A 27908-nucleotide genomic window follows, 5' to 3' on the forward strand; every position below is an offset into this window, starting at 1 on the left:
TTTCCATTCTGCTGCTCTTATCTATATTTCTAATTTTTACATTTTTGCTAATTTCTTCAACTTCACCTCTGTTGTCTGTGCATCTTTTATTGACATTCCTTCTGACGTCTGGGGCCCATTTTTTTGCTACTGTAGTTACCCAAAATATTGGTTCTTGACCAACCTGAACAGAGAAAAATGGAAAATGGAGTGAAATTCAAAGTTTGGTGGAAAAATATCACCCTTATAAAGCTGTATCCACCAGATCAGCAAACTTATTTGTATTCTCAACCAAATCCATTTTAGAATATTTTTCTAGAATGGAGTGTGGTTGAAAATTGAGGTTCCAATGTATATATATATATATATATATATATATATATATATATATATATATATATATATATATATATATATATTATATATAATATATATTTACATATATAATGTACATATGTGTATGTATATACATATGTACATATATAAAGGTCTGGCACAATTCGTTGTTTTATCAGGTACTTTTTTATAGATAAAATATTTGAATAATTTTGTAATTATTTTAGGGAAGGTGACAAAGTGAATTATAACTATACCATAAATGGTGAATAACTTGGAAAGTGAAGACCCGTAGTGTCCATGACTAAGGACGGTGTTGAAGGTGTGACTGGGGTTAGCACGCACTCACTGCGTGAAACAAGTGTGGGCTGTTCCCCAGTCTCAACCACCCCCCACATCGCTAGCCACTTGGACAAGCTGAATGACCCTCTAGCTCCTGTCCGACTTCCATTGCCAAATGCATCTCTGCGGGGTGCCTTCCAGGAAAGACTGTCAGGTCCGCTAGCGTCTCTCCAGGTTTCCAAGACTGTCAGCTCAAATGGGACCAAGGACCTCAAGAGACTCGTGACATCACAGTCTAAGGGAGGAAGAAGTCGTGTAATACTCTCTCCAGGATACAAGCCCTCAGACCTGAATGCAAGACTGAACTCTCCACATTCCTTGTCTCCAAAAATTGCATGTAGACATGTGAGTGATAAGGAGAATAATGTTCTGTTCAATACATCCATGGCCAGTGAAGAAGGCTTTGATGATCTTTGGAGGAGTGGTGCCAATTGTCATCTAGATAGTCTGGAATTTGTTGGCAATAGTAGCAGTAGTTGTGGAAGTAGCAGCAGTAGTACCAGTAGCAGCAGTGGTGGTTATGCTAACAACAACAACTTGGAAATTTGGCCACTTACCAGTAAAAGTGGTAGTGGAAGTTCTAACAGCAGCAGCAGTGAGAGTGACACAGTAGGTCATCAATGGGGAGACACTCATCAGTCAGGCCAGCAGCCATGTGGGGTTTGGTCTGCTTCACACCATGGCTCCCCCCATGAGCGCCCCACACGGGTAACATTCACTCAACACAAGTCCTTTGGGCAACAAGGACACGGTATCTCGCCCAAGGTGTCACATTGTCGTGAAAAGTACATTCCTCACGTGCAGCTGCATCACCACAATATAGGGCAGCATGATGCCATGCCACATACACAGGGCCCACCATCATACTCGGAACATATGAATCATAACAATCACTCAGATCAACATAAAAACCCCCAGCATCATGTTCATCATCTTCAGCAACCATATCACGGCCATACTCGTCAACTCTCCCGAACCTCGATCAAGTATCCACAGCACCATCAGGGTGGTCAGCATGATGCAGTGCAGAATAATGAAGTGGAAGAACAGCCTCATCATCAACATCATAGATGGCAGGATGGATCACACCAAATTTCACAGCATCATGCTCAAGATCTTCACTCACATCAGCAGCACATAGAGCATCAGCACAGTCAGCACCAGCAACCACATCACCCAAGTCAAGAAAATTCTCCCTCCTTGAACCACTCCTCTAGACATATGATGCACCACTCTTACCAGCTTCCAAAATCATCACAACAAAGCTCTTCATCAGGGCCTTGGTTCAGCACTTCCTCCCCCTCCATACCACATGCCTTCCAACAGGAGAGCACTGCTGCAGATACTTCAGTTCTTGGTATGCACTCGCCTCACATGAGCTCCCACCGTTCTCGCCAGATAGGATCCTTTTTTCCAAACCTAGCATCTTCGACTTGTGATTGGGGACCCACATCACAATCCAACTTGGTACCACATCGGACATCAGTTTCACACTCGTATCCTATGTGTGACTGGGGACCAACATCCCTGTGTGGCTCAGCTAATGAGGATCAGCCTTGTGTGCAGCACCTGCAAGATGATGGAGCAGCTTGCCAAAAGTCTCACAGCTGCTCCATGGAGTCCAGGTCCTGTATTCCTCCCATTTCCTCCTCAGAACCAGCCCGTACCACCCTAAGCTCATCACTACGGTCATGCACAACTGCAAATGAAGTGTTGGAAGGTGTGGTGAAGGGTGAAAGTAGAGGTGGTGTGGCCAGGAAATGGGGTGTAGTGCTCAAGGCTCTTGGAGATAAACTGGTTGGTTGGGGACGAAATGACTCGTCTCTGCATCTGCCACAGAAACTGTCTTCTTCGTTTAGACTGTCAGGTGAGGTCATTACATGAGTATTTATTGTGCTGACTGGTATGATTTTTTTTTCTTTTTTGGTAAGGTGATATTCATTGCTTAGGAAAAATTATAGTTATGTAAATATATGAACATGCTTATACTAGAGTGTGTCTATGATGATACAGGTCCCAAAACATAAGGAATTAATTCTCTGCCCTCAATTATTTCAGAGATAATTATGGACATTAATAGTACAATTTGATATAGATAGTTGCTTTTCAATACTTAAACTTTACCAATTTTAAACTGTAGCTGCTGCTGTTTATATATATATATATATATATATATATATATATATATATATATATATATATATATATATAATATATATATATATATATATATATATATATGAGTGGTAGGATGGTGAGGTGAACACAAGGAACTGTTGGAGCATTATTACAGATGCTTCATCCTCACTAGGACTCCTTCAGAGTACATACATTTATAGATATATCAACACCTTACATATTTCAACCAAAGGTTACCTTGTTCCTCTGTGATTGATCTCATTCCTCCCACAAAGGAACAAAGTAATCTTCAGCCAAGATATATAAGGTGTTGATATTTCAATGATTATAATTATGTACTCTGAAGTACTGGTGAAGACAAAACATCAGTAATGAATCTCTAACAGACCCTGTGTTTACCTCACTATCCTACCACTTATCTATTATATATCAACATATACTGTATATATATATATATATATATATATACATGCATATACATATATATACACACATATGTATACATATATACACACACACACCAAGGGCTTTTTCCCCCTCACAAGGGAGGTAATCAAGTCGAAGGCTTGTACCCACGTCCACCCATTCCACTTTCATCCACCATCCTTTCTTCCCTATCATCTTAGCTCCACATGGATGATAGGTCATCCCTGTATCCTGCCCACTGCCCTTGGTCAGAAGCAATGCAGCAAGACACAACACATCCACGGCAAGGCTGCTTCACACAATCAGTGAACCCCCCTCCGTCCTGTAATTCAGAAAGAGAGAAGATAGGGAGAAATCAAAATATCATTCATACATGACCACTTCCTTACCCCTCCATTTCTTGCATCACAGTATCATCTGTTCCCACCCATTCTCCACTCACCCCTATCTCCTGTCTTCTCCCTTCCTTTCTCAACAGACATTCCCCTTTTGCTCAATGCCCCCTTTCACCCCATCCATCCATCTTATCCTTGGTCATCCCTACAGGTTCACTACCACCACCTCTACCTTCCTCACCTTTTATACTAATCTTTCTTCACTCATCTTTCCATGTGCCCAAACCATCATAATACTCTTTCATCATCCCTATCTGCCATCTCCTTTTCCACCCCAGCTCTCCTCCTCACGTGAGTAAAAGCAGCAATGACTGCAACAGCTCTGTAGGGAAGAGGCCAAACGCAAAGTATGGGAGTCCAATATATTTTACGTTTCACCCAGCAGGGCTTCTTCATCGATGTTATTTCTGAAGAAGCCCTGCTGGGCAAAACGTAAAATATATTGGACTCCCATACTCTGCGTTTGGCCTCTTCTCCTCCTCACCTTATTTCTCATATCCATCCAACCTTGTAACCCCTACTGTACTTCTCAGGCACATTAAAAAGTTTTCTTTTCCAGGTCTCTGCCCCATACAGTGCTGTTGGCACAATCACCCCTTCATATAGTCTCCTCTTTGCATCCATTCCCGAATACCTATTTCTCATGACACTTTTTAATGCTCTAAAGCAATTACTTGCTTCTCTCAATCTACAATTTACTTCCCTTGCCACTACTCCCTTTGCTGCTCATTGTATTTATAAATTAAGTGGGTGTAGTAATTAGTGTAGCCCTGATAATGTATGGGAAATATTTGTTAAAGATTAGTTTTCTTTTTGATACAGATGTTCATACATACATACATATACCAAGGCTTTTTCCCCCTTACAAGGGAGGTAGCCAAAAAGGAAAAGGCATAAAATCATTCCCACCCATTCCATCCCTAAATACACTCCACACCCCCTCCACCCTCCCTCTTATCTTAGCACCTCCTGGATGACGGGTCATCCCTGCACCTTGTCCACTGCCCTGGGTCAGAAGCAGTGTTGCAAGACACAGCACATCCACAGCAAGGCCGCTTCATTAAATCAGCAACCCCCCCTCTCCGTCTCCCCATGCATAAAAGGAGAAGACGGGGAGAAATCCCTTTGGGCTGTGTCAAATTTTGCTCACACATACTACCTCATCCCCCATCCCCCTGCCCATTCCACCTCATGCATCACAACATCATCCATATACAACCATTCTCCATTCACCCCTGTCTTCTGTCCTCTCCCGTCCCTCCTCAACAGACATTCCCCTCCTCCTCAAAGCCCCCTTCACCCCATCCATCCACCTCATCCTAGGACGTCCCCTCATGTTCACTCCCTCCACATCTGCCTTCCATACCTCTTTCACTAGTCTTTCTTCACTCATTCTTTCCATGTGTCCAAACCGTCCTAATACTCTTTCATCAACCCTATCTCCCAACTCCCTTTCCACCCCTGTTCTCCTCCTCACCTCCTCATTTCTCACTCTATCCAGCCTAGTAACCCCCATCATACTTCTCAGACACCTCATCTCAAACACATTCAAACTCCTTCTCTCTTCCTCTCTTATGTTCCATGTTTCTGCCCCATACAGTGCTGTTGGCACAATCACTCCTTCATATAGTCTCCTCTTAGCATCCATTCCCAAATGTCTATTCCTCATTACACTCTTCAATCCACCAAGGTATTTACTTGCTTCTCTCAATCTACATTCTACCTCCACATTCACTCCACCTTTTCCTGCCACATTTGCACCCAAGTATCTAAAACTATCCACTTCCTCCAGTTGCTCTCCCTTTATGCTCACTTCCAGTCTACTGCCACTTTCACCCCTTGTACATCTCATCACCTTACTTTTACCCACATTTATCTTTAGCTTTCTTCTATCACATACTCTCCCAAACTCTGTCACCAACTTCCTCAATCCCTCCTCTGATCCTGCCACAAGTGCAGTGTCGTCCGCAAACAACAGCTGGCTCACCTCCCACTTTTCTCCATTTTCTTTAACCATCTCCAATCCCTGACCCACCACCCTTGCATTTACCTCTCGCACTACCCCATCCAGGGCGACATAACGCATCCTTGACGAAGTCCCACCTTTACCTCGAACCACTCACTCTCTCCATTTCTAATCCAGATGTGCATGAATTGTTGAAATAATGAACTTACAAATTTGTATTTACAAGACAGTGATGAAAAAGAAAAGAAAAACTAGATAAGAGCTTCAGATACAGTTGAGTTCTGGTATTCAGTTAGAGCTCTGTGAGGACCAATAATGGGTATGTCCTTGTGTGGTGATCCTGCTAAATGGATGTCAGAGATAGTCATCATTCTGTTTCTTGCCTTGAAGCGCCGTTAACGCCTTTACTTCCAGCTGGAGGAGCAGCCCAAAGGGGGTAGCACTTATTCTCCAGATCTTGCTTAATCAACTTAGATAATATTTCCATCACTATTTGTGCATGAAGAGAAGTGACAACCAATAATTGCTCCCTTTCTTCTCCTTCTCCTCCTCCTCCTCCTCCCCCCACCAGACATTGACATAGAAACAAACCAACACTAATACAATACAGACACTATTCCAGTTTTTCATCCCAGAGAAGTTGATGGGAGTGCATGAAAAATGTTGCTTACTGCTTTGGAGCTGTGTTTTTCCAGTCATTGAAACTAAGGCAGCTATTATTTTTGCTCTTGTTGTTATTATTATTATTATACATACTGCATACCTAGTAAATTTTGTTTGTACCAGGTGCTTGAATTGAAAAATTAAAGAAGAATGTGAAGACAAGGGAAGGGAAGCAAGAGACTTTGGAAGTGCTTTTATTAAGTGAATAACACTACCTGACCAGCTTTGGTTTGGTCTTTCAAGACCTTTTGACTTGCATCTGTCTCTATAGAAAGACATAAGGCAGATTACTCTTAGCTTAGTTAAAAAAATTCCAAAATCCTGTATTTCCATTCCCTTGTCCCCCATACTATTCAGTAAAAAATCTAGAGAGGAAGGGAGAAAGAGAAAAAAAGTGTCAGTGGCCACTTTCATTGTGGGTCTCCTGCACAAAAGATTCAAAACTATTGATACAATTGTTTCATGTTGATGAATATGAATGCAGTAGAAAAGTGAATATGGAGATGGACTAGGGTTTAGTATGGTTGGCTACTGAAGGTGAAAGATTTATTTATGTATTTTTATTATATATATACAGTATATATTTATATATATATATTACATATATATATATATATTTGTGATGGAGGGAGCAAGTGTTTGGTTTTGAATCAATGTTTCTAATACACTCGAGCTTAGTATTGTGTCACTGTACTATACCTCTGCTTATGTAATTAGTTTACCAGTTATGACTTTTTCTCTTCCAGATCAGCCGAGTCCAAGTCCACCTCTCAATCAAGACAACATGTTACCGGTAAGAACAGCTTTGTAGTTGTGTTCATGAAAAAGGGAGGGAAGTTAAATGTTTGGAAAATGTACGTCCAAAGTTATTAAAGGACAGTTAAATGGAGAAATTTTAGAGGTGGTCAGGTAAAACAAAATCAAAACTGGTTGTAAAAAAAAATGTACCTGTATACTGAATGGAGGATGGCAGAGTCATTCTAGATCAATTCATTGGTCAGGCAAACCACTCGAATAACTTTGGGTATTTGCTTTCCAAGAAATTCTCTCTCTCTCTCTCTCTCTCTCTCTCTCTCTCTCTCTCTCTCTCTCTCTCTCTCTCTCTCTCTCTCTCTCTCTCTCTCTCTCTCTCTTTCTCTAAGTTAAGAACCACTGATCTAGAGAAAGCTTGTAATAAAGTACCTCACCTAAAAATGAGCATTTTGAAAGCTGTACTATAAAGGAGGTCCTAAAGAATTTGCTGGAGTGGATGAGAGGCACTGAAGAACAGTAGTGAAGGACATAATATCCATATGGAAGGAAGTTGCTTGTGGATTCCCACAGGGGTCCGTATAAGGACCAGTAGTATTTCATGTATATGTTAATAATGTGATGGACAATTTCACCAGTTAACCTGCTCGCTGGCTGAGCGGGTTAAGGCGTCGTTACTTGTGGCGAAGGTCGAGGTGAGGGCGGTTCGAATCCTGCCACCGGCAAAGTTGAACTAAGGGCATGCTTCATTAAATTTCACGCTACAAAGCCCTCTATGAGGGGCACCATCCTAGCCTCCTGATAGGGGGTAGTGTGTGACATTAAACCATAAAAGAAAAAAAAATGTTTACTTGTTCACTGATGATGCAAAGATCATGAGGAGAGTAAGGAATATAGAAGGTTGTAGGAGAGGAATAGAGGGAGTAATTGGTGAGGAACAGTATGGGTTTAGGAAAAGTAGGGGTTGTCTGGATCAGATTTTTGTGGTAAGGCAGATATTTGAAAAAGCTTTAGCTAAAGGTAAGGGTGTTTTTTGGGCCTTTATGGATTTGGAAAAGGGTTATGACAGAGTAGACAGAAAGGCATTGTGGGAGGTTTTGCAGATATATGGGATTAGGAGAAAGCTATAAAGGACATCAAGAGTTTTTAACAAGAGTAGTAGAGCCTGTGTTAGAATGGTAAAGGGAGAGAGTGGTTTGAGGTAAAGGTAGGACTGTGTCAAGGATGTGTCATGTCACCATGGCTGTTCAATGTGTACATGGATGTAGTGTTGCAGGAGGTAAAGGCAAGGGCAATGGGCAGGGGACTGGGGATGGTTAAAGAAAATGGAGAAAAGTGGGAGATAAACCAGTTGTTGTTTGCTGACGACACTGCTTGTGGCAGGGTCAAAGGAGGGAAGGTATATGATAGGAGAAAATTGAAGGTAAATGTGAGTAAAAGCTATGTGATGAGATGTACAAGGTTAGAGGATGGCAATGAATTGGAAGTAGATCTAAAAGGAGAGAAGATGGAGGAAGTATTTGATGGGTGCATGTAGCAGGAAAAGGAGGAGTGGATGTGGAAGTAAATTATAGACTGAGAGAAACAAGTAAATGCTTTGGGGGATTTAAAAGTGTTATAAGAAATAGGTATCTGGGAATGGATATAAAGAGGAGATTGTATGAAGGGATGATTGTGCCAATAGCATTGTATGGGACAGAGACTTGGAATTTAAGAGAGGCAGAGAGGAAAAGTTTAAATGTTTTTGAGATGAAATGTCTGAGAAGTATGGCAGGGGTTGTTAGGTTGGATAGAGTGAGAAATGAAGATTTGAAGAGGAGAGTAGGAATGGAAAAGGAGATGGCAGATAGGGCTGATGAAAGAGTATTGGGATGGTTTGGATATGTGGAAAGAATGAGTGAAGAAAGATTAGTAAGAGAGGTGTATAAGGCAGAGGTGGGGGGAGTGAACTTGAGGGGACAACCAAAGATGAGATGGATGGATGGGGTGAAAGGGATGTTGAGTAAGAAGGGAATGTCTGTTGAGGAAGGAAGGGAGATGGCAAGAGATAGGAATGAGTGAAGAGTGACTGTGTGTAGATGATACTGTTATGCAAAGAAGGGAAGGAAGGGGGTGCTTACATATGATTAATATTTTGATGCAGCCCAAAGGAATTTCTCCTCGTCTTCTCATTTTCTGCATGAGGGGATGGAGAGGGGGTTTTCGATTAAATGAAGCAACCTTGCTGTGGATGTACTGTGTCTTACTACATTGCTTCTGACCCAGGGCAGTGGGCAGGATACAGGAATGACCCATCATCCATTAGGAGCTAAGATGAGAAGGGGGAAAGGGTGATGGGAGTGGAATGGGTGGGAGAAGGTATGTGCATTTGACTTGGCTACCTCTCTTAGAAGGGGGAAAAAGCTCTTGGTATATAGATTGGTTGCTATGAGAAGATCTGGACAAGTTATATAAGTCAACATGGGAGTTGGAAATGAATTTCAGTGTAAAGAATTTCAAGATATTGGAAAAGGCTCTCACTGCTCTATAAAATGAGTAAATGGTAATGATTTAATTACAAAAGCAAAGTGAGTTGGGAATAATGATAAAGGAATTTTTACCACCAGAAACACATCAAAACAATCACTGGGAAAACTTATATTGAAGAATATAAGTGTAGCATTCCACAAGATGGACAAAGAGTGATGAAGATTATCAAAACCTGGTTGGCCTAGACTGGCATATGCTTCAGTGGTCTCCATAAAAAAGAAACATGAATAAAAAAAAAAAGATAATCCAGGGAGCATCAACTTAAATTATTGTAGGGGTGGGTACCACCCTTAGAAGAGAGAGGAAAGAGAAATGATCTATAAGAGCAGTGTTTAGAGCCATCAAAGGTGTTATCATAATTGGTTAAGAGGATGTTTTTGTAATAACAAAGGGAAACCAGAGGCCATCAGATGAGATTAAAAAAAGATGATGTTTGAAGGACATTGAAAACAGTTATCCATACAGAATTCTTGATTCATTGAATAGTTTGGATGAAGAAACAGTAAAGTCAAATTATATGGGATAATTCAAGATAAGAAAATAACTCAATTCACCAGTATTTACATACATATACCAAAGGCTTTTTCCCCTTACACGGGGGGTAGCCAAAAAGAAAAAGGCATAGAAACCACTCCCACCCATTCCATTTCCTATATATTCCACTCCCCTCCACCCTCCTCCCTCCCTCTTATCTTGGCACCTCCTGGATGATGGGTCATCCCTGCCTCATGTCTGCTGCCCTGGGTCAGAAGCAGTGTCGCAAGACACAGCATATCCACAGCAAGGCCGCTTCATAAATTTGGCGACCCCCCCCTTTCTGTCCCCTCATGCAGAAAAGGAGAAGACGGGGAGAAATCCCTTTGGGCTGCATCAATATTTAGCATATATAAAAGAAAGAGAGACTCTTGGATGTTGTGTTGTATTAGTGTGGGAATGTTTCTTTATAACCAGTTTGGAGTAGGCTAGTAGGAGGGGGAACAGTCACCAATTATCAAATCTTATATGAAAGGGTGGAGAAAATATAATCAAAGTTGACAGAAAGTGATCTTGTCAACCCCTTGGTATTTATATTTTATCACTAATTACCAGATATTCAGTCCTGGAGGACAATATGTTGTTGAGGTGGAGTCATAGAGATGGTAAAGAAAGATTTGAGGAAAGTAACAGAAAATAAAGATGATACAAATTTAAAGTTATTGGCATTCTTTTTTGTTTGGATTTAAGTTTCTTATCTTGAAAGAATGGTATGTGACTTGGCCTGTAGGGGTGTCACTGAAATCCCTTCAATACTGACTACATAAGATTTATGCAGTCGGTACTGTACTCTATATGGGGTCAACCCCTTGTGGCTGCAACTTCAAGGTGAGGAGGATGTAGATGGGCACTAAAGATAGGCAAGTACCTGTTAGTGGTTCCTTTTGGTTATATGGTGGTATTTTTATAAGGACATAATGGACCAGTGTGCACCCTATAGATATATAGGGCTTCAACAAGTTTGTTGTAGAAAGTGGCACAAAAAAATGAATGTGTGACAGGGACATGAGATTATACAGTCATAACCCCTTAACCAAACATGTGTTCATGGGTATTCATGTTGGATCATTGTCTCCTAAAGGTCCAATTACACTGTGTTATGTGCTCACAGGTAGTGTGCCACTGAATGTAAGCACTGTCCAAATAGATCCAAAACTTGGATATTAAACAACTGAAAGAAGATGAGGATCTACATCTATAATGTGAGATCTCACAAAAGACTACGGTTTAGATAGTTTTATGGGAGAACTGGAGAATATCAATTGGAATATCGTGGGATCGAATGAAATCCAAAGGGAATAGAGAAAAAAACTCATGAAGTTACTAGGTAGTCGCTATTTGTTGTACAATGAAAGTAAAGAGAAGGAAATTTCCAATGGAATAGGATTCTTGATTGATTAAGAGATTACTGGTAATATAACAAAAATCAGTAGTATTTCAGATGGGTAGCTTGGGACCAATGATGTGTATTTGCATGTAGTGGTCTTTCTGCAAAATGGACAGTGAAACTGCCTATTTTCAAAACCCATCTACTTGTGGGCCAGTCTTCTGGTCATTGCTGGTTATTTTGGAGCAATGGGTCTCCTGTGAAAGAGATCTGAACCAATGGATGAATGGATTGATGGAGTGTTTGGGTTGGTGCATTACAAGGGGCCATGCACACCTTCTAGCAAATGAAGTAGGGTTGTATTTCATTGAAACCCCCATCAGTATGGAGCAGTAACTCTTGGGTGACTGTCTTCAGCCAGAACAAATTCTGAAAAGTGTATTATTGTTGTGAAAGGATTAGTTGAGGAGCAGGAACTAGGATTACAGTAAATTGTTAGCTGGTGGTAGAGCTTTGGGTGAAAATATCTTTAAAAAAAGATGATGTTCAAATGTTGGTAATCAATGTGTGTGGTGATATTGAATATTTTTTCATTGAATGTGACAGTGATAGTGATGGTTATGGTGATAGACCAGATGGCAGTGGTGCAGAGGAATGGAAAGGTGGCAGTGGCTGTGCTAGTGTCAGGTACGGTGATGGTGGTGGTGGTCTTGGTGGTTGTGATGGTGATGGTGAGGGTGATAGTGGTGATAGAGGACATCCATAGAAATGGTACTGATGGTGGTGGTAAGGAATATATTGGCACTAGTGAACAAGGTAGTAGTTACATTGAATACATATGGTGGAGGTAGGGTTGGCAGCAATAGCAATGGTGATGGTATGCCTCTTAGGACATGGGCAAGTCTAATGCTTCTAATGTTAATTGTGATGTTGCTGGTGTTTAGTGCTTTACTCTGTAATGGTAGTAAACTAATCAAGTACGCCTCTCTTTCCCCAAGTACCAGGTACCAGGAGTGCGGACTGCCTTCGGCCCCTACCGTGTGAGTGTTCATGTCCCACCAGGCCAACAACATTGTGTGGGAATTTCTCAGTCCCCTCCATCCTTGCATGCTTTTACATTTGCATGACAGCAAACTTACATCTGTTTTCAAGGTGATATAAACCTTGTGAGTTCTAATATTATGCTTTGAACACTTGTGGCAGTAGCTTTGAGCTTTAGAAAAGGGAGTAGATTGTGATGTTAATGTACCTTACCTCCTCAGGATACAGTGAACATTGTTACCATGGATTAAGTCTTTTCAATTTTTTCCCCTTTCTGTATCATGATATTATAGTTATTATTGATATCATAATGGGGTAATTGACTGCATGCTATTGTGCAGTATTAATTGCACAGTAACATTCAGCCTATACTTATGGGACTACTTTGGATTTTGTCTATACCAGAATGAAATCTCTAATCTTAGAGGAATTATGCTACTTTTATACTATGACCAACCCTCCAGTATGCTATTTCCTTGAAATTTTCCTGCACCACCTCTTCTAGTGTACTTTCTCTTTTCCCGTGTCTTGTGGGAGTGGGAGGAAAGAATTCTGCCACCATGCAAGTCATAAAAGGTAACAAATTGGGGTGGGGTGATGGGATTAGGTATCCTGATTTCTAAAAATATCCTACAAGAAGTCAAGGCATTAGAGGGTCAGGGAGATTTCCAACCAGAACCCTAAGATTTGGATCATTAAATGTGTGTGGTTGTGGTACAGGTGAGAGTAAGAAGGAAGAGATAGGTGGTATGTTTGTGAGATGGAAGATGGATGTGTTAGCATTAAGTGAAACTAAGTTGAAAGGGAGGGGTGATTTTGAGTTTGGGAATGTGGTGGGGAGAGTGTTTGGAATGAGGAGGGGGTGAGGGAGGTAAGTGATGAGATAGGAAAGCACATGGTGGAATGGAAGGAAGTATCTTTAAGGTTAACATGGGTGAAGGTGAAGCTGGGATGGGAGATGTGGATTTTTGTAAGTGCATATGGGCTTGGTAGTGAGAAAATGTAGAGGAAAGAGGCTTTTTGGATAGATGTAAATGAATGCTTAGATAGTTTGGTGTGGATATCACTGTCATAGTGTTGATATCAGTGCTAGAGTAGGGAAGTTTGGAGTGCCAAGTAAAAATCATAGTGGAGAGTTCATGGTGGAGATTTGTTTAGAAAGAGTATTGATAATAGCTAACATAGTGTTTAAGAAGAGAGTCAAGCATAGGCAGACATGAGAAAGGGTGATGGGAAGGTGGTTGATAAAGCATCAATGAACTATGTAGTGGTATTCATAGGAAAGTTAGGAAGAGTTCTCATCCATGTTCTTAGGGGAGAGATTGGAAGAATGTCAGGTAATTTGTTGGTGGAAGGGAAGTTGAGAGAGGGGTGGAGAAAGTGGAAAAAGGCAAAAGGGAGAGGTGCTTACAGTAAACAGTTTAAATGAGAGGGAATACCAGAAGCTGAGAGAAATTTTGGAGGTGGTGAAAGCTAGAGTAGAAGTGGAAGTAGAAGAAGAATGGGTTTGTTTCAAGGAGGGGATGGACAGGAAGCTGGCAGATAGGGTTGATGAAAGAGTATTGGGATGGTTTGGGCACATTGAGTGAGTGAAGAAAGATTAACAAAAAGAATATGGAAAGCAGAGGTGGATGGAGTGAACTTGAGGGGATGAGCATGGATGAATGAGGTGAAAGGGGCTTTGAGCAAGAGAGGAATATCTATTGAGCAGGGAAAGGAGAAGGCATAGGATAGGGGTGAGTGGAGAATAGTTGTGTATGAATGATATTTTGACGCAGCCAAAAGGATTTCTCCTTGTCTTCTCAATTTTCCTCACAAAGGGACAAGGAGGGAGCATTGCCGTGTAAGTGAAGGGGCCCTGCTGTGGATAAACTGTGTCATGCTGCATTGCTTCTGACCTGGGTAGTGGGAGGAGGCTGGGATGACCATTGTTATGATGAGGGAGCCCAAGTAGCTCACTTCTAGTAGTCAACTTTAGACTTAGTTATTTGGTCCAGATAAAGCTGTATTACAGAAGTAAAAAAGTAACAAAAACAGAAGATTCCAGAAAGGAATATTAAACTTGAAGTAACTGACAACAAATTTATTAGAGAATGAAACAATACAAGTATAATACAATAATACATAGAGAATGGGAATCTGGGTCAGTTAAACTAACATATGTAAATGTATAACATACAAATACAAGAGAAATAATTTAATCAGACAATAAGAATGTAAGACAAATTAGAATGACCTTAGTAGACACAAAAGGGTGTGAAATGGACAATTGGTAATTTTTTAGAGTCTTCTCATAAGACTAAGATAATCAATGACATAGGGGTAACTGGCAATTTCAAAGAGTTGTCTCATGAGACTAAGATAGTAAAAGATATATGTATGATAGTCTTAATAGGGAAAATGCAAATAAAAATGGTAAGTGCAGACGGTTTATAGCCACTGAAGTAGATCTGGTATATATGATGATGGGAGGAAGAGGAGGCTGAAAACTACCTCTTTCTAGCTAAGACAGGTACCAGAAACTGCCTAGTTTGAGCACATGAACTACAGTACCTTGTTTGAGGCAAGTGCACTTAGTCATAGGAGGTGGCTATGTGCCTTCCAACTGTGTTGTTTGACATATCTGGGTGGTAACAATACTTATCTACCGGGTCTGTATATTGGTCACAGTTAAATGTGCTGCACATACGAAGTTGAGTGTGCTAGACAATAATGTATTTTACATTACAATTCACTGCTTTAGTTTGCACTTACATAGAAATACAATCAAAATGTACATGAGAAAATACACACAAAATGGTAATGCAATAATTATTGTATTATACCTTTCATTAAAGGAGCTAAGATGAGAAGTGGTGGATGGGAATGGGTGCATACCTTGACTGGCTACCTCTCTTATATAGGGGAAAAAGCCCTTGGTGTGTAGATAGATTATTATTATTATTATTATTATTATTATTATTATTGTTATCATTTTAGTTTATTACTATTGTAATTATTGTTATGATTATTGTAATTATTAGTGAGGGTAGGGAATGGAGAGAGTAAATGGTTTGAGGTAAAGTTGGGGCTACACCAGGGTTGTCCAAGGTAACCATGACTGTTCAGCATGTTTATGGATGGGGTGGTGTTACATGTGTGGGAGGTGCACACAAAAGAGCTAGACAATGATTTTGAGCTAAGAGTGGAAAGAAATGGGAGGTGAGCCAGTTGTTTGTGAATGACACTGCACTTTTAGCTGAGTTGGAGGAGAGACTGAGGTAGTTGTTATTGTTATTATTAGCATTGTTGGTAAATAGTTATCTAATTTTCCATAGAAAATAATTCAGATAGATATGTTCTCTAAGAGCAAAGGGTTCCTTGATGGAAAATAATTTAGATAAATATATTTTGTAAAAGGTTGGTGTTCCACTAGAGCACTAGTTAACCACAAATAGAACAAAGTTAGTACCTGCTAATTCTACAGTTACTTTTCTTACTGGTGACAGTGAAAAATACTCAATTTTGTCAAACTTCGTGTGTGGACTGGTGTGGTGTCCCTGAACACCACGGGACTGGTTTCCAGACGTATAACGCCACCCTTCTCAGGTAATGGCAGGTTTAACCCCTTCCATACGGTGCCGCACACGTAGGCGTCATGGACTTAGATCTCGGTGGCAGCAACCAATGCCAGCCGTACGACGTGTCGTAATAATACTCGCATCATAAAATATAGTCACCGCTTATATCGATCGTTCTCTCTTCACCCGTGAATTTTGATAACCATAGAAAATGCGATTACAAAAGAATTAGAAAGAATGTCGTTATGGAGGGGCGACTACAATAAATATAATCAAGACGCCGATATGGCAGCCTCGCGAATACACTCGCTCCCCATGACGCCTACGTGTGCGGCACCGTATGGAAGGGGTTAAAGGGCCAGAAATTTAAAGGTCCGCCCGTCAGCCACGCCCCTTTCTTTGCTATGGTTTGTTTTCCTTGTATTTTGTCGTTTTTTGTTTTTGTTTTTGAGAATTTTATACTCTGATATTGTTGTACGATAGGTTAGGCAGCAGTCACCACACTCAGTGCGATCGAAAAATGGTTCAGCGTATGCGTGCGTAATTTCTCCACGTGCTATCCTGTTTTATACATTTCTTGTTTATAAATTCACTACTCCATAACTAAATATGTCAGATGTAATAGTTGCCGAAGTATTTTGCTCCATTCTGAACCTGAGAAGTGCAAGAATACTCACCTTAGCAAAGGGATTGTAATGCATGTGTACCATTCATTATGTGAAGGATATGGAAGGTTAGGATTGTCACGATTCTCAGCTGGCATGGGTACAAAAGAAATGTAATGAACATCTGCTGCTTACTTCCCAGAAATGGTCAAAGGATTATGTAAGTAGATATGTGCATTTGATACTCTTTGGAGGCACTTTTATGGAGTAGTGAATATATAAACATAAAAATGCTATTTTCTCAAAACTAGTTTTTTCGCACAAAAGTAACTATAACTTCGTGTGTAAATAAGCAATTTTGATCATTCTTGTTGGAAATGATCGTGATACTTATATCTAACAATATTAGTAAATTAATTCTTAACCTACTTGATATATATTTTTGACAATTTTTCAAAGTTGTGATTTTATGTTGTTGTTTTTTTATAATTTGCTGTAAGGCTGACTTTCTTTCTTTTTCACTTATAATTATGAGTATACTAGTTTAGGTACATCTGGATGTCTACTAACTGTACACCAAAGGAAATCATTATTCTCCTCATACTTTTGGAAAAATAAACATGATTTCAAAAATAACTCAAAATTGCAAGTAAATCGTCTGTTGTGTAAAAATTTCTTAATGGATTTCAATGACATTTCTGTCACAGCTGCATCCCATTTCCCTGCACATTGTGTTAAATTTCCATTGTCCTACATAAAAAGATAAGGTTGGGAGGACCAGAAATGCATAACACAGGGGAACACTTTTTCAGTAACTTTGAGTTGCATTGGATATTTTAACGGATTTTGAAAGAGTTTTAGGCGCTGATTTCAAATCTGAAATTAGTTTTTCTCTACAAGCTCTAGTTTGTATGCAATTTGAGGTTAATGAAATTGTACATATGTGAACTTGCGTAAACCATGTATAAGCATTTTAACGTCCATATATATAGATAGCTTCTAATATTTTGATAATTCTTCTTTTGTTTCAGTTCAAACATGGTTTCCAGAATGAGACATCATTGCAGAAACAAGCCTGATGCCTTCTGCTACATATGTGGATGCTACACACTCAATCGTCAGAGACGTAACATATCCTCGTTCGTCAAGCGTGCCTACAAGGCATATTTTGAAGTTCATCTTGGTGATCAAGACAAGCAATGGGCTCCTCATGTTGTGTGCCTCAATTGTGAGGAAATGCTTCGAGACTGGACCAAAGGAAAACGCAAAGGTCTGCCTTTTGGAGTTCCAATGATTTGGCGCGAACCCACCAACCATGTAACTGACTGTTATTTCTGCATGGTAAACACAACGGGTGTTGGGAAGAAAAACCGACATAAGATTACGTATCCGAACATTCCCTCAGCTATTCGGCCTGTTCCGCACTCTGAAGAAGTACCTGTTCCAGTTTTCAAAGGCTTGTCTTCATTGGACGATAAAGACATTGGACATGATACAAGCCAGCAAGACAGTTGTGACAGTGAATTGTCAGAAAAGTGTTCACAATCGGAGGACTGTTCTTCAGACACTGAACCTTTCCCCGTCCCTAAGCCTCTTCCCCAGGCTGAACTGAATGATTTAGTGCGGGATTTAGGTCTTTCAAAGAAAGCAGCAGAGCTTTTGGCATCAAGATTACAAGGCAGAAATATTGTTGATCACTATGTTAAAGTATCATATTTCAGAAAGCGTGACCAGCTTTTTGTGACCTTCTTTTCAAAAGACAGACAGTTTGTTTACTGCCATGACATCCCAGGGCTTCTCAAAGAACTGGGTGTACCTTACTATAGTCCTGCTGAATGGAGACTCTTTTTAGACAGTTCAAAACGCAGTCTAAAGTGTGTTCTTTTACATAATGGCAATGTTTATGGAGCAGTACCTGTCGGTCACTCAGTGCATTTGCGGGAAGACTATGATGAAATGAGAATGGTCATGGACTTATTAAAGTATCATGAGCACAATTGGATAATTTGTGTAGACTTAAAGATGGTCAACTTTCTTTTTGGACAACAGAAAGGTTTCACCAAGTTTCCATGTTTCCTCTGTATGTGGGACAGCCGAGCACGAGACAGACATTGGGTCCAGAAGGACTGGCCTATTCGTGACACCCTTGAAGCAGGCATGCCAAATATCATACAAGACCCAATTGTAAACAGAGATAAGATCATCTTTCGTCCTCTTCACATCAAATTAGGTTTGATGAAACAATTTGTCAAGGCACTGGAAACCGAAGGTGAATGTTTCCAACACATCATCACAGCTTTACCAGGGTTATCATTTGAGAAGATCAAAGCAGGCGTGTTTGATGGCCCACAGATTCGAACCCTAATTCATGATGATCAGTTTGTTGCTAAGATGACCGCTTTAGAAAGGGCAGCATGGTTATCCTTTGTGGCAGTCGTTCAGAACTTCCTTGGAAACAATAAGGCGGAGAACTACAGTGAACTTGTGAACAGAATGCTCCTCGCTTTTCGTGATCTCGGGTGCAACATGAGCATCAAGCTTCATTTTTTGAACAGCCACCTTGATCAGTTCCCTGACAACCTGGGGGCTGTGAGTGACGAACAAGGAGAACGATTCCACCAAGACCTAAAGATCATGGAAGAACGCTACCAAGGGCGCTGGGACAAAAGTATGATGGCTGACTACTGCTGGAGCATTAAACGAAATTGCCCAGATGAAATGTACAAACGCAAAAGTTACAAACGCAAATTCCTGCCTGAAAAGAATACACAAAGAAATTGATAAGCTTCCATCAGCTGTGGTGATGTTCTGAAGGATGCTAATCTAACTTTGGGATAGATGTTCTGTTAATGTTCTGTTTCTTTTGCCTTAATAAATGTACAGAAATGGCTTTCATACTGTTTTAAGATTCAAGTGAACAAAAGAATTGTGGCTGATATTGCAATTTCCTATAATAACGAAAATTTAAAAAATAAATAAAAATGTCAAATTGCATAAAATCTGTAGCTTGCAGACAAAACCCGACTTCAGATTTGAAATCAGCACACTCAAGTTGACTATAGAAAAGTATTTTTTTAAATGCAACAAAATGAGTGTTCCCCAGTGTAATCCAATCGAGCGAATCACTGAAATGAGAGTCAACCCCCTTAAACCATGGCTCACATTGAACAAGACATGCATCCTACACATATTGAAACTAGACTTAATATTAACTTCTGAACCAGATATTGTGAACAACATAGAGTATAAAACACCAGTCGGAAAGAGTGACCATATACTAATAGAGTTTGAATTAAAAGAACAAAACAATGTAGGAAGGAATGATAAACATAGAGAAGGAAGATTAATGTACAACAAAACGGATTTTGTAAAACTAAGAAAAAATTTCCAAAACACATACATACATACATATACCAAGGCTTTTTTCCCCCTTACTAGGGGGGTAGCCAAAAAGGACAAGGCACAAAAACATTCCCACCCATTTCACCCCCGAAAACACTTCACACCCCTCCACCCTCCCTCCCATCTTAGCACCTCCTAGATGACGGGTCATCCCTGCACCCTGTCCACTGCCCTGGGTCAGAAGCAGTGTTGCAGGACACAGCACATCCACATCAAGGCCGAAGAGGAAACAAAGATGGAAGACAAATGGAACATATTCAAAGAAAAGTACAAGGAAGGAATTGATAAATATGTACCAAAGAAGAAGCAAAAAGAGATTATATAAAGTGTTGGTATAACAAAAGGTGCAATGAGGCTAAAGACAGAAGAAACAAAGCCTAGAAAAGATGGAAAAGAGACGAAAAAAAACAACAACATCCAAATGGCAAACATATATAAAACTTAGGAACGAATATGTGAATATATTTGAATAATTCGCTAGTGGACAGCGACATCAATCTGCGACATCAATCTGCGCGACGGTCATAGATTGTGTGATGTGAATATATGCAGGACAGGAAAAAGAAATTATGAAAAAGATATTATAGAGAAATGTGAGGATCAACCTAAACTTTTACAGATTGTAAATGACAATTTAAAGGATAAACATGAAATTGTAAAACTGCGTGAAGGAGATAAAGAATATATAGATGACACAGAAATGGCAGAAGTTATGATCAGACATTTCAGGTCTGTTTTTACAATTGAGAGCTCACAAATTTGGGAAGATGGACAACAAGAAAGACCCCCTAAAATGAAAGAAATAAAGGTAACACAGAAAGAAATAAGAGACCAAATAAAAAACCTAGATGTTAGGAAATCGCATGGACCGGATGGAATTGCAAATTGGATACTGAAAGAGTGTATAGACGAACTGACAGACAAATTATACAAGATAATAGACTTTTCACTCAAAGAAGGAAAGGTACCACAAGATTGGAAAGATGCAAACATAGTACCAATATATAAAGGAGGAAACAAAGAAGATCCTACAAACTTCAGACCAGTATCCCTTACAAGCACAGTAGCAAAAATATGCAAAAAAGTTATCAGAAACAAATGGATCAAACACTTGGAAGAAAATAAAATATTAAACCCTAAACAATTTGGCTTTAGAAGTGGAAGATCATGTACCACAAACTTAATATGCTTTTACTCGAGATTAATTGAGATAATACAAGAAAGAGATGGCTGGGCAGATTGTGCCTTCTTGGACTTGCAGAAGGCTTTTGACAAAGTACCACATAAAAAGATAACAAGAAAAATTGAAATAATAGGAGGAATACAAGGTAAGCTACTGGAATGGATGAAAGATTTCTTAAGTGGGAGAAAAATGAGAGTAGTACTTAGAGACAAAAATTCGAACTGGAAAGATGTGATAAGTGGCGTCCTGCAAGGCTCTGTATTGGCTCCTGTAATGTTTGCCATATATATAAATTATATGGATGAGGGAATGAATTGTTACATGAACTTTGCTGATGATGCCAAATTACTCAAAAGAGTAATCACAGAAGAAGATTGCAGATTGCGACAAGAAGACCTAGACAAAATATGGGAATGGAGTCAGAGATGTGAAATGAACCTTAACATTAAGAAATGTAGCATAGTGGAATTTGGGAAAAGCAAAAATATAATATCGGGTCAACATAAGATTGGAAACAAGGAAGTCAAAAACGTTTATTAAGAAGGGGACCTGGGAGTGATTATCTCAATTGACTTGACACCTGATAAACATGTCAATAAATTATTTGGAGAGACTTACTTTTAACTTATTAAGATCAATGAAAGTGGCCTTTGACTACATGGATGAAGAAATGGTAAAGAAAATAGTGGTTACACTAATAAGACCTAAACTAGAGAATGCTGCAACACTATGGGCACCTAGAAAAAAAAAAAAAAAAAAAAATCAAAGAGCAGCGACAAAAATGGCACCTACACTATCAAAATTGTACATACAAACAAAGATTGGAGAAATTACATCTATCAACACTGGAACAGAGAAGAGAAAGAGGTGATTTGTTGACCTTTTACAGAATTATGAAAGGGATGGAAATTCTTGATAGAGATGACTTATTAAAATGGGACAGAAGAGAAACAAGAGGACACGAAAAGAAACTAAAGAAGTTACAGAAGAGATTTGAAAAAGAATAGCTTCCCACATAGAGTGATTGATGTCTGGAACAAACTAAATGGAGAAACAGTGAGTACCAAAACTATACAAGATTTTAAGAATAAACTGGATGCGGAGAGATACAAAAACGGGTCACCACGAGCATAGCTCTCATCCCATAAAATACAACTACCCGGTAGGTAAATATACCAAGGGCATTTCTCCTCTTATAAGGGAGGTAGCCAGGTCAAAAGGTACTTAACATAAAACCTCAGTGACATTTAGACCATATATAACTGATATATACAGAAATGTAACACATATACTGTACTCTCATGGCAATGATTGGTGCAGATGTAAAATAATACATTGACACTGAGTTCATATACAAACGATACATAAAAGCAACAGTGGACCATACCAGCCCAATGTCAGCACATATTTCAGACACACATCATTACAAATTAATGGTCACTCAAAGCAAAGCTCAGAGAACAATCTCAAGCTGTATACTGACAATACCCATAGAGGACATAGATGTAAAGACTGGAGTTTTACACTTAAAAAAAGAAACCATCATAACAGGTGCAGTGCACAATACATAATGTTCCCCAGATAACAACTACAGCACTTATCATACTACATGGATGACCACTTTACAGCACACAGATGCATCAGAATCCCAGAACACTACTACAACCTGATATATAACATCATTCTAGCACCTGTTTAAAAGATGTCTGAAAGTAGGTTCCATATAGAAGTGTAGATTTGTGGAAAAAGTTAGATGAAAATATAACCCAAGCCCTATAAGAGAATTCAAGGCAAGTTTGAAAAAAATGGAAGAAAAGAGACTGGACTTCTGGATCACAAAACAGTTAAGGAAGTGGAAACATTGAAAGGCAAAGATTAGGAACAAGAATTATTGATGAAGGAGTTAAAAAGACAAATAAATTAAATGGAATTAATGTAAAGCAGAAAAGTGAAGTTGAGCAATTAAAAGATGATTATAAAGTGTCATAGTAATTTATCTTCCTTTTCACTCTTTTTCATGATCTTGGCATTGTCAGCAAGTGAATTAGCATACCTGCCTATTCTGACTCATCATGTTGATGTATATCATGAATATTACCTCTGTGAAGGTGGGTGAGGAAGACATAAATCAGAATCCAAGAAATAAACTTGGGTTTTGATTTATGTCTTCCTCACCCACCTTCACCAACCTGTCACAATGCCTCAACAAAATATTACCTCTGTCAACACTGAACCCTGTGGTACTTCACTTTTCACCTTTTTTCTAAGCACCCATCCTTCACTGAAGTTTACATATGCCTATCTTCCAGAAAATCATTCAAGTTGGCTCCCTTAATGTCCTCCAACATTTCCCAACCTTCAAATTTATCTTTTGTATGGGGCCTCATTGAAAACCTTCAGATCCAAGTACCCAGTTTGTCCAAACCTCTTTCATGTAGCACATCATTCACTTTTGAATAAAATCTTGACATTGTAACAAAGAAAACTTACAAAATTATATTACAATACCAGCCAGAAAAAGAAAGGCCTGGCCATTGCTACCTTTCGTAATTGAAGGATTTGATGTCTTAAATCACTGTACTCTACCATCAAAACACTTGGTTCACAGAAGACTTGTAAATTTTAACTGTGCTGTTGCTTGGTAAATGTGAACAAGTGGTGGGTGGGAGAAGGTTAGAAGGTGAACATCCTGCACCTAAACTATGCTTTGCAAACAACAGAGGTGAGCAAGATGCTATGAGAAGGATTACCTTATCAATATATGAAAATGCTTCTTCCTTATAAGGGAGGTAGCTGGCTAAGGTTTACACCCATACCCCACTCATCTCACACCTGTCCAACACCCATTTGTTTTCCTTTTTGTCTCAGCCTCTTGTGGTTGAAGGGCCATCCTTGACCTCAGCCTTCTACCTGGGTTAGAAGCAGTGTAGCAAGACACAGCACCTCCTAAGCAGGGACCAACAGCTGAAGCTAGTTTACACTCACAATTAATTAGAAACTACAAGGAGAAATCACTTTTTCTAACACTTCATCTCAATGTTAAGTAAACAAATTAACTTAACAAAATTCACAGTTAGAGTGCTGGCAGGTATTAGTTCAAGGTTTATTCTCAGAGAGATCTATGGAGGACCCAAGGGCCAAAGTAGATGTATATTTCCACAATACGTAGGAAATGGGGACAAATATGAATGTAGTAGCTTTGGGGGGACAAGTCTGTTTTGCATATGGGAGGGTGTTAATTGAGGGGATTAGGAGGGGAACAAAAGGAATAATTGGGAAAGAACAATGTAGGTTTAGCAGATAAAGAGGTCAAACGGATCAAATTTTCTTAATAAGGCTACAATAATAACAATATGAGAAATTTTTAGCAAAAAGGTATGGATTTATTCTTGGGATTTTATGGCTTTGGAGAAGGCATATGATGGTAGTTGACAGGAAGGCATTGTGGAATGTTTTGCAGATATATGGGATAGGGGGAAGGCTGTTGAGGGCAGTCAAATTTTTTTATGTGAGTAGTAGAGCTTGTATTATGCTTTTGGAAGATGAAAAAGGTGAAGGTGAGGCTGTGTTAGGTTGTGTAATATGACCATAGTTTTTCAACATGTACATGAATAGGGTGGTATTGGAGGTAAATACAAGGGTTATGAGTGGGGATTTGATGATGGTGAGTGAGAGTGGAAGGAAGAAGGAGGTGAACCTGTCGGTGTATGTGGATGACATTACACTTGTAGCTGGGTCAGAGGAGGGTCTGAGGCTGCTAGTGGTGGAGTTTGGGTATGTGAGAAGAGAATGCTGAAATTAAATGTAGGTAAAAGTAAGGTGATCAGTTGTAATAGGGGAGAGGATGGCAGTGAGTTGGAGTTGTAAAAGAGAGGCTGAAGGAAGTTAAGTACTTTAACCACTTTGGTACATTGATGCTTACATAGGTGTCATGAGGGGAGAGTGGGTACACGAGGGTGATGGTGCCGGCATCTTGATTATATCTATTTTTTATGGTTGTGTATGAGTTGCACCAGGATTTTGTAAACTGGTTTGATCACATTTTCTGTGTTTATTGTTACTCAGAGTAAAAGAGAATGAGTAATACAGCAGTGACTTTATATTTTATAATGTGAGTTGTGTGATGCATTGTATATATGGCAACTGATGCTGTGCACTAGAATTTGACGTGTACTGAAGTGGTTAAGTATTTACCTAGTATTTATCTAGTTGTATTTTACGGGATGAGATCTATGCTTGTAGTGACCCGTTTTCGTAGCTCTCCACATCCAGTTTGTTCTGGCATTCACTGTTTCTCTGTTCAGTTTGTTCCAGACATCGATCACTCTATGTGGGAAGCTATTTTTTTTTTTTTTTTCCAGGTCTCTTCTGTAACTGTCTTTCTTTAGTTTCTTTTCATGTCATCTTGTTTCTCTTCTGTCCCAATTTAATAAGTCATCTTGATCGAGAACTTCCATCCCTTTCATAATTCTGAAAATGGCCAACAAATCACCTCTTTCCTTTCTCTGTTCTAGTGTTGACAACTGTAATTTCTCCAATTTTTGTTCATATGTCAGATTTGACAGTGTGGGTGCCATTTTTGTCAAGGACTACATGTAACAAGGAATAAAGTTGTGGTAGAGGTAAGTTATAGAGTAAGGGAAGCAATTAAATGTTTTGGGATTGAAAGAAAAGTATCATTTATCATTAGAAATAGGGATTGTATCTGGAAAGAAACACAAAGAGAAGACTGTATGAAGGGGTGATTGTGCCCACAATACTGTATGGGGCAGACACTGAATTTAAGAGGCAGAAAGGAGGAGCCTTAATGTGTATGAGGGGAAGTGTTTTAGAGGTATGATGGGGGTTATGAATATGAAAAGTGAAGAACAAGGAGATGAGGTGGAAAGTGGGGGTGAAGGGGGAGGTGGCAAAGGGTTGATCAAAGAATACTGGGATGTTCTGGCCATATAGAAAGAATAAGTAAAGAAAGATGAATAAAAAGAGTGTGGAAGGCAGGGGTGGATGGAGTGAACTGGAGGAGGACTGAGGATGGGATGGATGGAGCGAACAGGGCCTTCAGTACAAGATGAATGTCTGTCAAGCAGAGAAGGGAGAGGGCAAGAGATAAGTGTGGGTAGGAGGTGGTTATGAATAGATAATAAATTAATGTGGACCAGAGGGATTTCTTCTTGTCTGTTCTATAAAGTTGGGTTGATGAGTAGGAAGGTCATCATTTAATGATATGGTGGGGTGAACCAGGTTTGGCTCTCAGGCCCTGCTGTGGAAGTACTGTTTCTTGCTGCATTGCTTCTGACCCAAGCAATTGGAGCTGGGACAGAGATGACTTCATCTGCAAGGAGCTAAGAATGAGGGGGCAGCAAATGGGTATTGGATAGATGAAAGATGAGTGTATACCTTTGCTGGGCCAACCCCCATAGAAGGGGAAAGGCACCTTATGGTGTACTATATATATATATATATATATATATATATATATATATATATATATATATATATATATATATATATATATATATATATATATATATTTTTTTTTATGGAGCAATGGTTTAAGTCACTACAGCACTTGTTACGTGCTAACCAGGTTCGAGTCCTTGGTTGGACCACCTTTCAGTTTCTGCATGTTGCCTCCATTGGGACACCCATTGTTGATGGCTTAGAATTAAAGTGCATTGTGGTTGATAAAAATGTATCACTATTCACTGGGACCCATTCAGTGTTGTACAAATATATATATATATATATAAATCATTATTATTGTTTTTATTATTATTATTATAATTATTATTATAGTTATTATTATCATTATTGTTATCATTATTATTATCATAATTTTTATTATCAGTATTATTGTCAGTAGTAGTAGTAGTATTATAGTTATTATTATTATCATCATTATTATAATGGTAAATAGACAATGGTAAAATTAAACGTGAAATTGGCATGTCTTCTTTTCTATATTTATTTCTTATTTTCTGATTAAAAATATTTTCATTGTAACAGGTTTGTACTGCTTTAATGTAAGTGCCAAAATCTTTTAGGTGTTATTAGGTAAGATGGGATTACCACTAAGAGATTCTGTTTTGTTTTTCAGAAAAAGATTGTGGTTGCCATATATGACTACAATCCAACAGAAATAGGTGACTTACCCTTGCGAAAGGTGAGTGGACAAAAGCTTTTTTTTTTTTTTTCCTCCAAGACCTTGTTGGGTTTTTACATTTTCATATGGTCACCAGTGTGTTACATGATATATCAGCATATAGTACACTACTGTATTTCACATAATCACCAATGTTACCCTTTGATTACCATACATTTGGATAATTTCACTTTTAGAATCACGCAGGCCAAGTAAATGATCATTCCCAGCATTTTTACGGTGATCAAAACCTGTTTTCTCATAAGTTTATAAGCTTTCCATATAATTGATTGCTGTATGATTAGGCTTTCTGGAATGTAATGCACATATAGCAAAAGAGACCTGTATGTCTTTTTATAGCAAGGTCTTCTAGGAAGTGAGGTTGGTAGCTCTATCTCTCTAGTTGTCTCTTACAACATACAGGGAATACGTGGGTGGCATTCTGAGTGAGCCAGCACAAAATATGCATAGGTGACTGAGTGAATTGGAGAAGAATGTATAGGTAGGCAGTAACCCGCTGCATGAAAGGTGCACCAAGGATGAAGTGGCAGTTGCAGTTGTTGAATAACTCCTGAGGGAAAGGTGACTA

General features: G+C 39.2%; 1 protein-coding gene across 14 annotated transcripts in view; it reads left to right on the top strand.

The window, feature by feature from the left end:
- Btk (tyrosine-protein kinase Btk29A) overlaps window positions 1-27908 on the top strand; it is a 222054-nt gene that overhangs the window by 174250 nt on the left and 19896 nt on the right. For 3 of the 14 annotated variants that reach the window (XM_076173596.1, XM_076173595.1, XM_076173597.1), the window contains exons 2-5: window positions 543-2524; window positions 6993-7039; window positions 12385-12426; window positions 27275-27340. In XM_076173596.1, the coding sequence (XP_076029711.1) occupies window positions 616-2524; window positions 6993-7039; window positions 12385-12426; window positions 27275-27340 (2064 nt within the window). In that variant the 5' untranslated portion in view covers window positions 543-615. The remainder of the gene's footprint in view (window positions 1-542; window positions 2525-6992; window positions 7040-12384; window positions 12427-27274; window positions 27341-27908) is intronic. The other 11 variants (XM_076173606.1, XM_076173609.1, XM_076173601.1 and 8 more) reach the window with 6 other exon arrangements.

The sequence above is a fragment of the Oratosquilla oratoria genome, chromosome 34 (assembly GCF_046742065.1).
Source record: "Oratosquilla oratoria isolate Oo_2021 chromosome 34, ASM4674206v1, whole genome shotgun sequence".
Lineage (NCBI taxonomy): Eukaryota > Metazoa > Arthropoda > Malacostraca > Stomatopoda > Squillidae > Oratosquilla > Oratosquilla oratoria.